Source organism: Callospermophilus lateralis, chromosome 2, assembly GCF_048772815.1.
Source record: "Callospermophilus lateralis isolate mCalLat2 chromosome 2, mCalLat2.hap1, whole genome shotgun sequence".
NCBI lineage: Eukaryota > Metazoa > Chordata > Mammalia > Rodentia > Sciuridae > Callospermophilus > Callospermophilus lateralis.
Window position 1 is genome coordinate 63,973,882 of NC_135306.1, and position 14,891 is coordinate 63,988,772.

At 35.5% G+C, this 14,891-nt stretch overlaps 1 protein-coding gene across 1 annotated transcript in view; it reads left to right on the forward strand.

Moving 5' to 3' along the window:
• Glis3 (GLIS family zinc finger 3) overlaps positions 1-14,891 on the forward strand; it is a 421,197-nt gene that overhangs the window by 320,458 nt on the left and 85,848 nt on the right. Inside the window, exons 4-5 of the mRNA XM_076843439.2 lie at positions 1,108-1,269; positions 5,302-5,412. Coding sequence (XP_076699554.1) covers positions 1,108-1,269; positions 5,302-5,412 — 273 coding nt within the window. The remainder of the gene's footprint in view (positions 1-1,107; positions 1,270-5,301; positions 5,413-14,891) is intronic.

A 14,891-nucleotide genomic window follows, 5' to 3' on the forward strand; every position in this document is an offset into this window, starting at 1 on the left:
TTTCTTGATTGCTTTAAACATATTATACTTTGTTCTGGGAGTTTTTTTCTATATTTTGAACTTTCCCTTCCACTGGGAACTCAAATGGGATTAAAACTGTCAAAGTAACATAAATATTCCAGGGCTTAGCACCAAAGGGAGAATTAAAAGATAAATCCCCATCTCACCTTTAGGCTTCATTTATAGGCTTTCCCTAACACATTTTCTTTATTAGATTGTCACTTTAAGGATTAGAATCACTTTGGCCCTGTAATAATAAATAGGAGCTGATATTTTTCCCACAGAAGACATTAAGTAAATGTTACTTTCAATAAATATTATTGAAAACCTGTGACGCATTTGTTGAAATTCTCCAACCTTTCATTTTAATTCTCCTCTCTATGAATTGGATAACAAAATTTCTAAAAAATACAAATAAAAATTAAGCTCTTACTTCATGTGGAAAATGATTTAGCGCTAAATGAGTTGTCTACTTTCTTGTTCCTTTTTGAAAGCATGTTAAGAATTTTATCTGGTTAACTTGACATCACGCTGCATGTGAACATGGTCACTCTTTGGGGAGTTGAAAAAAACCCCTACAAGTTTATAGTTAAGGAAGTTTCTGATCATGTTGCTATGGTGGACATGTGCTTTTTCATCTTAGACTCTTGGATCTTCAATTATCCCTTTATTCTCATACTTCACTCTGACTTTTCCCATTAGTTTATTTGTTGTCAAAAAAAAGTTTCTTCCTTTCTAGTTTCTTCAATTTAGACCAATTTGGAAATGGAAAAGTGTGTTAATTTTTTAATAAATCTTTAAGACACACATTACTATATTTTTATTAACTGAGCCAGATGGCTCACAGTGAATTTTCTCTGACATAAGTAATCACAGAAATCAGTTCAGGACCCAAATCTGGTAGAGAAAGTGGCATGTATATTCAGTGGAAAAGTGCACTTTGCATAAACATATGGATATTTTTAGACGTAATATTTGTTACTGTTTGGATTTCATTTCATTTTATTGTTTTAGGCTAAGTACAAACTAAGGACTCCCCAACCCCATTCCCCAGACTCAAGTATTCAAGGTCCTCAACAACCAAAACTTTTTTTTTTCTTTTTGCAGTTTGAAGGTTGCAAGAAGGCCTTTTCAAGGCTTGAAAATCTCAAGATTCATTTGCGGAGCCACACCGGCGAGAAACCATATCTATGCCAGCATCCAGGCTGTCAGAAGGCATTCAGCAACTCCAGTGACCGTGCCAAGCACCAGAGAACACATCTGGACACTGTAAGAATGACAGGCACTTTTCCATCTTACAGCCTGGGTGTGAGGAAGTACCATTTTGACAGTGGGAAGGTGGAAGTGTTTGCTTTGTGGACTGCAGGTTATAGGGACATGCCAAGGGCAGCAGTGGAACCCAGAAGGGTGCCCAAAGGACACCTTTGTGGCTGTTTCAGTTTTGGTAGTTGCAGGTTATCCTAATTGTTACAACTTCCTAGGAGGTGTACAAAACAGAAGCAGTTGATGGGCTGTCCTGCAGAAGATTTTAGCCCAGAGGATGACCACTGTGGGATGGGGCATTAAAATAAGTATTCAAATATCACGGCATACCAAAATAGATAACACATACTATTGCTAGAGATACAAGGTGTAGTTTTTGTTTGTTTGTTGACCTGGGTTCTTTTTCCTCCTGATATAAGAACTGGCATGGTTTGAGAATGAATCTGGCCTTTTGCTTTAGAAACTACCTGGTATTTTCACCTTCAAGCAATCTAAAAAGAAAACAGCGAATCTCTCCCGTGGGTTGAGTCTCATCATGCCTCCTCCATGTTAATAGCCATATATCCTTTGACACCAACCCCATGAGAGCAGTTGACTTTTATTATTACAGCCTTAACTCCCTTAATGCTGCCACATTTTGCTCATTGGAAAATGCCTTCCCTCTGTAACTCTTGTCTTTTATTTTTCCAATTATGTTGATAGCTCTCCTTTTGCATTTCTCAGGCTTTGATGCCATTTTCCTTACATGAGACCAGGTAGACCTATGTAATTTTGCTTCACTTAACAAAGCCATCAGGATAAATGTATTATACACATCACAGATCTCTTATCCCTCATTCTTGCAAATAATGTATTCATGACAGTACTTTCTCAGTGTTAACATTCTGATGTCTATTATTAAACTACACCAGAGTTTGAATTTTGAAAAGATACTGTTATTTCTACACACCTTCTCATACATATTTAAGATTCTTCTGATGTTATAGTTGACATATTTATTAAATTTTATATTAGTCTCTATTAGTCATATTGATAGAAGTCATTTTAGCTATATGTCACATAACCTTTCTAAATAGAATTCCCTCTTAATATATGTAAATATGATAATTTGCCTAGTAAATATCTGAAATACAGTTGAAACAATTAGTATGTGATGGGCCCTCTCTGCTTTAGTGGAATTGAATTTTGATTTTAGGGCCAATAGAATAGGATATAAAATGAATAAATGTGGTGAATAGTGGTATTTTTTAATGTATAAAAGGAAAAAAGAATAAATTATGTTAAAATGCCCTATTTTTGTTGTGTCTAAAATGGTCTTGGTCAAATCCAATAAATTTTCCAATTTGTCATTAAACTTTATTATGGAAGAATGAACATTCATGAGACAAGATTGTCTTGAGAAATTGCTTCTACTCTAGCTAGTTATCTGTAGTTTGAAAGAACTATTGTGAGAACGAGTGTTATAGTTCTATAATACCCTTTTCTGCTTGGTGCTAATTTTAGCTAATCAAACAAAGAGCATTTTCAGAAATTATTTCAGAATTTAAAAATACGTATCTCTTTTAAAAACTTTTGAGGAAAGCTGCCTAACATAATAAATTTTCATGATTTTAGTTTCATGCAGTAGCTTTTCCAATTCAGCTGTTTTTACTTTTATGAAAAAAATATTTTTTGATTAAATCTTTTTAAATGATCAGTTTTCCTTTTCATTTATCATTTTTATTTCATTTATTCATTTTTCATTTATCATTTTCCAAGCTAGCTCCTATTTAAATTTTTAGTACATTTAACAAACTGGGAACCCTTTTAAAATATATAGAAATTAAACAACTTGTTTTAAAAAGCAAACTGTATTTGCTTGAAGAATTTCCAATTTAAATTTAGATCCCTGTTCTCTTTCATTAATTACTCCTTATGCAAATGCTATCTTTCTTCAACTAAGGGGACTCTTTACTCATAGGATAATGATTTTCCCATAAATATTAGTGAGTTCTTAATCTAACCCTGAAGAGTTTTATTAATTCATTTCTCTGTTTCCTTGTTTGAAATCTAAGCAAGGTAAGTAAGTATTCAGTACAGATAGAAAATAATAAAATATATAGTTTGATAAAGTGTAGCATACCATTTAAGGCTTAGGTAATTTGAGATCAAATAACCATGACAGTATTATACTTAGGCAAGTCCCTGGCATTACTGTTTTGTCATTCCAGTCCCAGGTGGCAGACAATAAGGAGAGAGTCAAGGACATCTAGGAGAAATGGTGTGTATTCAGGCTTTCTCCAAGAACATCTCAAAATTAGATACAGGGAGACATGATGAACCCAAATCATAGTGGCATTGGTTTCTATAAAATGTTAATATTCATAAAGCCTTTTTACATGAAGCATTCTGTCACACTCAAAGCATGAGCTTATTTGGTCATAAGATATTGGCTACTTGCTCCCTTAAAGCCAAGGAGGCGTAGGTAAGGCTAGTTAAGAAAGCCATCTTAGAAGAGATTCCCAAGTTTAAGAAACCTTCGTTAACATAGTGGAAACTCATTGGTGAATGACTTTAGCCAATAATTGGCTCACCATTTTGTAAAAATTGAGGTATTAAAAGCCTTGTTCATTGTTAGATTACCTAATATATAATACAGCACCTAGTACATTCTACAAGCATGAGAGCTGATGGGTGATTCATTCATTCATTCAGTCAGTCAGTTGGTCAATGATCAAATATATCAGATATCAGACTTAGAATTCAAATGGGATGCACCAAATTAAATTATATATTCATGATTTTACTTTATTCTCAGAATCAAAAATTGTGGACAAAAAAGTAGCGAAACCTAACTATTGCTTCCAGCAAGGCCAATGATTTAATCTAGGTCACCGTTGGTCCACAAAATGATAAGCATGCACAGGAAAACAGGAGCACAACATGAACAGGGAAAAATTTATTTAATTTTTTGTCCGTAGTAAAGCAGATTTCTAGAGCAAGAATCCTACTTTAGAGACAAGGTTTCAGTTCTCCTTCTTATATTCACATCATGTAGGCACAGCTTTCATCTCTCACCTGATGAGATACTAAGTAGATCAGTGACAGTTAATACATCTTATAAACATAGTTAATCCTGTGATTATTTTTTTTTTCAGTTCTTGGAATAAGCAGAAGGTTTTGATTTATCTTGCAACCACAGAATCATAGTCTTAAAATCCTGGATAAGAATTTTGTCATTATACTAATAGTAGGTGATGATACTGAAACTTGAAGGGATGTGAAGTGTTCTCATTCATTCATTCATTCACTCATTCATTCCTAAGTGTTATGTACCAAGCACCAACGATAGAAAAATTAAACAGAACCTCGACTTGGGCTCCACACTGCACATCTCTCAGGAGCATGGGGAATTGGAATAGCCAAAATCCACGTTCCCATCATGCTCAGCCAAAGGCTTTTTCACTTCATGCAGGCTCAGCACCAGGACTGCTCTGCAACTAATAATATTAATGCTCTTCTGACTGATTTTTCATGTCTGTTGTTTGAAACCTACTGTCTCTTACTCACTTTACACTAATTTTCCTTCTTCATTCTCTCCCTCTTTCTGAATCAGGTTTCTTCTGAAACATACCCAGTCTTTTCTGGACTTTTCTACAGCTTCTTTACCTGAACCCTTAAAGAATATGTGTTTACTAGTTTCTGACAGTACCAAAGATTGTTCTCAGGGAAACATAACTGTAAGTATGACTGGAGATGCTTACTAATAATTTCCACACTAAAAAATGCCACAAGAGGTTTTGTGGTTAGAGTGCAATCTAAAGCAATCTCTTAAAAGCCATCAAGGATAGGACATCTCTTTGTTCTAAAGTTTACTCTTTCTTTACCATGATGCAAAGGTCCTGGGCTTTCTAATTAAAATGTATGAGTATTACCCAGCATTCTGCATCAATCAGTTGGTAACAGTTCATCCTCTGAATAGTCTTTGAGCAAAACCTTCCTCAGTTACCTTTATGATTTAACCACAGCTGTTTCTTTCTTTCTTTCTTTCTTATTTAGAAACCTTATGCTTGTCAAATTCCAGGATGTACCAAACGCTACACAGACCCAAGTTCCCTAAGAAAGCATGTGAAGGCACATTCTTCCAAAGATCAACAAGCAAGGAAAAAGGTAATTTTAAAAGAAGATTTTCAAGCCAGAAAAAGCACATTTAAATGACTCTTGCAGAACTTAGAGCTTCTGCAGGGCATTGGAAATTTTTATACTTTTTAACATGCTATAAGGTTTAGCATATAACTCTTTTGAGGAGGGAAGTCTTCCATGAAGTAATAGCAAGGCTGTGGTTTACAAAGCTGATAGAGCCAGATAAGAATTTCTGGGGAAGGCTTGTATAATAGGAATCAGAGAAAACTAGTGAAAATCATCTAAACTAGTAAATAACAAAAGGCTTTTGTGGAAATAAAGTTTAAATGGCTAAAGAAAAATACAACAAAAATCCTTTCTGGAGAGACGTTTTTTCCATAAATGATCATTTGGATGAGATCATTATAGCTCTAATAAAGAAGGTAGGTGAATTTCTAGGAAAAGAAAAGAACATTCCTCATGTTAAGCTTAGAAACTTCTTGATGACAATCTGAAAAAAAAATGAAATCCAAGTTACTTTGATTTCACTGAAGGATCGATGCAATTTGCAAAGTTTATAAAAATCATAGTATCTCCAATGTGGAATAAATGTTAAAGATCAAGCAGCCAGTCCCTGACCTGCTCTTCTGACCTCATGCAGGGCCACACATTGTTGGCACTCTGGGATTCAACACCACTGGCGACAGGGAGCTGATTTTCTTTCAAGGCGTTTCCTAGTAACTGAGTTTTAAATGTTTTTGAACAAACTAGTATCCTCTGTCCACAGCAGAAAACATATTTAGCTCCCTTGGCTTTTGAGTGTTTCATTTGTATCGAGATGGACACCTGATTCACTGAAGGGCCATTTATAGCAAAGTTAAGGACATTTTAAGATTCAACTTATTTCAAGTGATTGAACCCCATGGCAAGGGTTTTTAGGTACCATGGCTTCTAGTAAGAAATCCTGCATCCATTCTTTCATGGCTTATAGGAATTTAACATGTGATGTTTGGAAATGTTCTATAGTCTTTTGTGAAGTGATTTTTTTCTGCCTTGAGAGGTGTTAGTACAATGCCATCCAAGGTCTCACACATGGAAAGAACTTGACCTCTTCCCTGTGAGTTAGAAAAATATTCAGCTAGGAGGATTTGACAGATATACTTAATTGCATAAAAACCCAATCTTGTAAATCAAATTCTAAATTAGTTATTTTTTCTCTAGAGATGTATTTAAAATTTCCTTACTTGTAATCTTAATAAATTGATATCTGTGATCACTTGGCATGGATTGGATATGTTCTTGAATTTTAGAAAAACAATGAAACTGCTAAGTACGTTAATAATGTAAATATAATTGGAAGGATGATGCTTAATCTTAAAATAACACACCATTATTGAATATCATTAAGTACTTTCAGTAGGATCAGTGTCATTTTTGTCATTATCCATGTACACTTTACACATTTGAAATAACAAATTACATTAAAAAAAAAAAAAAGCCCTCTTCGATGAGAGGGTTATTACTCTAAGACTGACATTGTCTGTAGACAGGTTGTCCCAAATTTGTGAGGCTTCACTTGTAATACCAAATTTATCAGTAAGAGTGGAAAGCACCTGTGTAGAATGTAACATGATCATCATGGACAGAGCAAGGACATTAGTTCCATACGTAAAATAAGCAAGATGATGTTAAATTTAAGAAGGTAACATTAGGTGTCAGGTATAGAATATAGCATGGGATATTTTCAGAAATGTTTTTTTTAATTCAAATATGTTATGTTTTAGCCTCATTATAATGGAAAATTAGTCTTGACAATGTGAAAGATTCTTGAAACACTAATTGAAAAAGAAAAACAGACCTTGAGACCACAAAATATAATTTTATTGATCATTTACTGACAATCTTCAACAGGCAATTTAGATGACAGGGGGTACATTTTCAAGTAATATTATCATCTCATATCAAAATTATGGTTTTTCTTTTTTTTGTTTTTTTTATTGGTTGTTCAAAACATTACAAGCTCATGATATATCATCTTTCATACATTTGACTCAATTGGGTTATGAACTCCCATTTTTACCCCAAATATAAACTGCAGAATCACATCGGTTACACACTCACGTTTTTACATAATGGCATATTAGTGACTGTTGTATTCTGCTACCTTTCCTATCCCCTACTATCCCCCCACAGTTTTTCATTTTTTTATGTAAAGTGAGATATTATCTTTCAAATGATTTAGCTTTTGAGGTTCACTGTTTTCCTACAAATGGTTGAAATGGCTTTGGTTGACTTCCATTGCCCAGACCTAAATGACAAGTTTACAGTGTTTATTTTCCAAATTTTAACATGCCTTTTTATTTAAAAATGTGTTTATGAATCTGTGATGGATTAGCTTGTGAAAATCAAAATGATGAAAGTTGCTCCATCCAACAAAAAGAGGAAACATCCTCCCAGGAGAAGCAGTTGCTAATAAACCAGAAATCAGTCAATCCACATTTCTGAATCTTGCACCGATATACTAGTGTGTTATATTTACATGGTACAATGTTGTTACTAGACCTTGGAGAGATTCTAATTGCTTACTCACATCAGGACTTGGTATTTGAAATATTTCCTGGCAGTAATCATAAAAAAAGGAAAGAAACAATAAACCTTTTAAGGCAGAATTAAGATTATTTACGACTTTAATTAAAAATTGAAAACTGGCATCATTTCAAAAAAGCCTTTACAAAAATGTGAATTCATCAAGAATAACCATAAAAATTCCAAGGTGATAAAGGCACAGTGGAGTAATGGTCCCAGCCCTAGGGAATTGTTTTGTTGAAAAGAATAAAACTCTTTTCTGTCACACCCTGTTAGTCACGGACTTGTTTAATATACCCTGCCTGCCTGCCTGCCTCTAATCCTCTTTTTAACCTCCCCTAGACACTAAATGACATTATTTTGGTCTTAACGTTTCGGGCTTTATGTGGCCCTACTCTGAAATCAGGGCCAGCAACAAAGCATCCATAGCCATAAGATTAATATATATCAGGAGAGCCCAAGAATTCATAAGTGATATTCTAGCCATGGGCATGTGGCCCTTTCCCACACCTGACAGATCCTATTGAAAACCAAGAAGAACCTGAAAGCTCAGCTAAACATTATTTAAGCTGTAAAAAGAAAGATGATGATGGAAAAAAGAAACTCTCCTCCTGCAAAAGAATTGGGATAATTTGGCTCATTGCATGCAGAGAGTAACTTTTCTCTTTGCATAAACCATGCACACCCACACATTCCATCAGCCAGTGTACAGACTTCTTCCACTGAATGCACTTTGCAGTTTTCAAGTCCCTTGAAACAGACCTACACAGATAAATGGGTAGCGAAAGAAAGACTTAAGTCACCAGCAATGGTCTCCACTGAGAATAAAATTTAGCCTATAGTGCAAAGACAGAACCTGTCCTCCAATTCTGTCTGATAATGAGTGAGTGAAATAAGAGAAAACTAAGGCAATAAGCCACTTGAAATTTTCCTCAAGGCTGTGAGCTTTATCAGAATTTTTCATTTTCACCTTGGAAGTGTCATAAGAGGGGTTTCCTTCAAATCTAGCCTGTTATCAAAATGGACTTTTAAAAAAGTGAATGCAAGGAATGCCTAGCCAAAAGTTAGAGGCAATAGGCATCTTTCATCCATTCTATACTTCCACAAAGATCCCAAACTTTAAGTGTGATTTGTTCAATATTTGTTACACATTCACCTTTGGTTTGCCATGGTGGATGACTTTCATATTTATGACCTCAACGCAGGCTATTGTAAACCAAGCTTAGCATTTGAAATGTGTGTGAATGCAGCATATATTTATATTTCTGACTTAGAGGACAGCTCTATATAGCATTTTGGCTAAGGTGGAGTCACTTATTTAATGCAACTTTCTTCGTGTAGAACTGGCAATTCTTTGGAATCTGTTCAGAGACAACACCTCTCTCTATATATTTAAAACTATAAACAACATCATTAAGTACCACATAGGTTCACCTTGCTTTATGAAAAGTTATGTGAAAAAAAAATTTGTCCCTGAATCAAAGCATGTATTAAAAGGACTAATGAGGTTCACTTTTTCTATCAGTTGTTTTCTGTCATGGTCTATATGGCAGGTGGCATGCACAAGTGAGGTATGCAATCAGGTGTCTTAATGGATTTTGCAATGCCTTTTCACTTTTCTTTCTTGTTTCTGCTCAGAAATAAATTATACCACTCCCACTAGTAGCAGAACATTAGTAATAGGCACATATCACAGACATATCATCTCAGGAAGAACTAGCCCACCCCTTCCTCTCACATTTACAAAATTATATGGAGTGCAAGTAAGTGAGAAGCAGGCTATTGTAGTGAAGATGTTCAAGCAGCACAATGTTCTTTTTAAAAAAATGAGTCACAAAGTTCTGTACTTTTAACAATTTGCTGGTGACAAATTACTTACATCACACTTCAAAATGATGGTGACACATACCTAGATATCCTGATGCCTGAGTTAAGAGGAACTTATTTCAAGTAAGGCACAGGAAGATGCTTTAGTTAAACAAATATTTTTCAGTAAAAATAGTGGTGCTAATATTAATTAAATGAAAGAAGTAATCTCAACTTTAACCCTAGGTCAGTAATACTGATTTGAACTTGATACCGGTTACCTGGAAGTTTGCATTTTAAGAAAGCCCAATAGAAGTCCAGCTTTGCTTTTGAGAGCATTTTGAAGCTACAAGGTGATGGGAATTATTTTAAAAGAGTTGAGACTTCACATTAGAAAAAATTGGAGAAGGTTGTCGATGAGAATGACCAGTGAATTAGAATAAGCTTCAAGTCCTTTCTTGAGTTATCAGAAAAACTCTTTCCACCCTTGTAAATACAGCAAAACACCCACCATCTCTGGAGAGATAACCCAGGGTCTTATTTAGGGTGAAATTTGTTTCCTAAGGTATGTCCTTTGGAACACATTTCATAAGGTGTTATTAGATATTTCCTTTTGCGGGGAGGGGTATCTGGGATTGAACTCAGGGACACTCGACCACTGAGCCACAACTATTTTGTATTTTTTATTTAGAAACAGGTCTCACTGAGTTGCTTAGTGCCTTGTTTTTTTTCTGAGGCTGGCTTTGAACTTGAGATCTTCCTGCCTCAGCCTCCTGAGCCTCTGGGATTACAGGAGTGTGCTACTGTGCCAAGCTAGACATTTCTTTTTAAAAGTCATTTATTTCATATAAGTTTAGTAAAAATGGTATTCAGTTGTTTCCTTCTTGCAATAGTTCTCAGAACCTTGGATATTACCAATATTCCTTAAGAAAGATAACATAAGGCATTGCCCCAAATTATTAGACAAGGACGCCGATCTTTGTCATGCAGAGCATCTCATCAAGCTATTCCTCTAGTAAATTATTTGAGAAACACAATAGAATAAAGTTTCATTTGATCCATTCAGTGAATGTTTATTAAGCACCTATTCTGTGCTAGGCACTGAATTAGACCCACAGATGTAAAAATGTATGAGACAGACATGTTTTCTGCCCTTGAAGAGCCACAGTCTCTTGATAAAATCTAATAATAAAAGACAGAAAATAAGTCACCTACATGTAAGCAAGGAAATCATGAGGGGGTTTATATTAACATTAACAAAGAGGGCTCTATTGAGGGAGATGGTCTGGAAAGGCCTCTTGGAGGAGCTGAGCAGAAACATTGAAAGGCAGTTCTTCCTAGAACATGGTACATAGTTCCCTGTGTGAATGATGGAGATTGTTAAGAAATGAGGTCATATGTTTTATTATTTCCAAAGAATGGAGATCAGTGGGCTTTTATATTATTCTTGAATACAGTCCAGTGCTTTGTCATATATAGTATGATAGTTTTATTTCTATTCTTAAAATTCTTATTTCTATCCTAGAAATTCTTAATTCCTAAAAAAAAAAAGAATGAAAAATTAAAATGAGGGTATTTGGCATAGTTCTGGCCAACCATTATAAAGAATGGGGACCTGGTAGCAGGTGCTTTAATGAGCCATTAGGGTTGTACAGTGCCTAGCACACCTACCATACAGAAGTAGTTCCTTGATAATTGCTTTTCTGATTGACGGACTGACAGAATCCTTCTAAGCTTCTCACTCGATATCTCTTATTAAATTTTGTGCATTCTTAATGAAACTCATTTTGGAATAAAAGCATTTAGCTCAGTCTCTCACCTGCCTAAATATAGTGTCCTAAGATATCGTGATGCAGCTCACCATTGCCCTTCTCTGGTATCTGCTCTTCTCCACTTCCACAGCATTCAAGCCCCTCTTGCAATTATTGTTCCCTCTGCTAGTTCTCACTTGTCATCCCTTTTCAGCTTCAGTTGAGCTTTGTCTTTGATATCCCTGGGCAATATTTTTCCATTTGTTTGTATCTTGGCTCTCTGAGCTGTGAAGATTTATTTTCAGGGTGACTTCACTCAAGGGCTTGGATAAGCCTAATGCAGAAAGTTTTCTTGGTGGATACTGGGCAGGTGGCCGTGTCTCAGACCAGTGTTTGGATTGGACATCAGGAGGTATGGGCTCCTTTTAAGCAGTGCCACAAATCGTTTTGTGACTTAAGTTACATTCCCCTAGTTTTTCCATTTCTCCACCTTCTTAGCTAGCTTGAAAGGCAAGCACAGGACCCGAGAGGTGAGAGAGGAGCTATTTTAGTAGAAAGCATTGTTATACTACATATCTGCCATCCACAAAAACCTGTTGTGACTGACAGCAGATCAACAGTGTCCTTGGAAATACTTTCCTTCTTGACAACATAGTTTTCTTGTAGGTGGAGTCATCTTTCAGTGATTAGCCTGTCTTTCTAAAAATCATGCAGGTGCTACCAAAAAAAAAAAAAAAAAAAAAAAAGTCCAGACAAAGGAAAGGAAACTGGGTCCCAAACCAGAGGGAATTAAAATCAAATTTGAATATGTGATATTTGATTATCTAGGGGTTCTTCCCTTTTTGTTCATAAACTATAGGGAGTAGTCCGTGGATAGATGGGTTTTAGGAAACTCAAGAACTCCCAGAAATTATATGCAAAATGCATTTTCCAAGGGAGAAGCTCCATAGATTTCAGACTTTCTAAAATGAAGACTCTGAGCTTAAATATAAGACACATTGTGACTTTCTCACTTGGCTTTACTTTCACCACCCACCGCACCCTCCCCCCAATAAAAAAAAGAAAGAAACTTTGCCTAATTAAGGATATTCTGTGCTTCTGTGCCCTGGAGGATTAACTTCTACTGATACAGAATTGCAAATTATTCAAATACTTATTCGACATTTACTATGTGTCTGATATTTTGCTAAATGCTTGGATATACAAAAATGGTAAGATATGCTTCTTTCCCTTGAGGCCATCAGAGATGTTAAGGATGGATTTTGACAAGGAGCAGGCTGATTTTGTAGACTGTGAATTGAAGTGTAGAATGGAAACAGACTAGAAGCAATTGTACCAACTAGTGCTATGTGCACTTTTACATACCCTAATAAAGGTTTGGACAAAAGTATTGGCAGCTGGAATGAAAATGAGTGGACAGAAAGTGGTAAGATACAGAATGCCGGGGTGAGAGGAAGAGAAAAATAAAGATGGCACCAGAGCTCCTAGTTTCTGAGATTGGTTGTCCAGGCGCTGAAATTACATTCCACAGACAGAATCTTTTCTTCCTCAGGGAAACCTCAGTTCTGCTCTTAAGGCTTTTGAACTGATTGGATCAGGCCCACCCACATTATCAAAGATAATCTCCTTTACTTCAAAGCCAACTGTTTGAAGATGTTAATCACATCTAAAAATACCTGCACAGCAATACCTGGATTAGAAAATATTTTGTTGAATAACAGAGACTGTAGACTGGCCAAGTACACGTAAAAAGGTGACTATCACTGAAATCTATCATGTTAAATTTTAACTGAGTTTTCTGTATTTTGAAGGTGACACTAGCCACATGAAAATGGAGCATGGGAAACCCCAAACTGTTCTTTATATTAGTGAAAAGTATTCTCTAGGAAGCAGAAGGAAATTAATTATTTTAGTTAGACCTGATCTCATTCTCTTTCATTGTAATGTTGACTTTTCAGAGCAAGCATATTCAAGACAATGTAAAGACACAGTGCTGAGAGAGTGAAATAAAATCATTCTTGAAGCAAATAAGTGGATATGTTGTATTCGTAACTTATATGTTGCATTATAGTATCAGAAAATTTATACAACCATACAAGTTTATCATAATATTTTAACTTATAAATCAGTTCTTTTTTCATAACTCTATATCATATAAAGTTTGTCAATTCAGTGTCAATTGTATCATAATAACTGAGATAATGATGGTAAAACATCTAACGTAGTACCTGACATGTTATACTTGCCCCAAAAGTTAGCTATTATTACTGGAAAAACATGCTATCCATTAAGAGTTTTTAAGAGAAGACAAGTAGTTGTTCAAATTTGAGTAAGCTGATAGTAATCTACTCCAAATTCTTCCATTAATTAATTTTCCCCTTACAAAGATTTTAGCCATTGAAAAAATTAATGGAAACAGATCATGGTATGGTTATAAATTGATTATATCTACTTTGTGTTTTCCCTACATAGAAAAACATTTCTGGTCATATTTATGTGTTTTAAAATCTCAGTCAGACAACCTGACTAACCAAATGCCTGTTTTCATCCAGAAATTGCTATGTCTTTGGTTTGGAAGTCCCTGCCTCTGTCAGTTCTTCCATACCTGCTGTTACATGAGTGGGAGACATATATGGTTCTAGATTTCAGGCTGAAGAGTTTTATAGCCATGCTGTTGGGTTGTTTCTGAATTTTCTTTTCTAAACTGGCAAAAGGCTTACCACATTTACTTCCATGTTGACTTATCTGGTGGGTGTTTGTTTTATTGTTGTTTTGCATTTGGACTTTTGAGGCTGGATTCGAAGCCCTACTTTTTATTTTAATGGCATAAGCCTTGAGAGATGACTTCATGTTTCTGAACTTCAGGTTCTCATTTGTAAGATCAGGACAGTATCAGCCATCTTCTCAGATTGTTCTAGTGATTAGTGAGGCAATCTGTACACAGTGCCTGTTGCAGCCCTGCACATAGATGGAGCTTCAGCGTTGGAGGAGGCAGCAGTGGCTTTCAAGCGGGTAGTAAGGTGTGGGTTATTATTAGAAGGTGTTATGATGCACGGGAGAAGGCTCACCACCCTCCATTTCTGCTGAGAAAACTGCATTTAATTAGTGGAATAAGAGGTGAAAGGCAGATAAAGGCAAGCATTTTCTAAAGGGAAAAAGAGTTGGGATTTTTTTGGTTTGTTTTCTGGCCCCAGCTGACTTAGCCTTCTTCCTTGAGGGGCAGGGAAATTTGACTAATTGATTTTTGGGCCTTCTGCAGTTACCATTTGAATTGTTCAACAAGTACAGTTCAACCTCTGTGATTCTGATAGTTTAATAGTGGTTGTGGTAATAGTGATAATAATAATAATAAAAAAAGGTCTTGTTTTGCCTGCATTTAATGCT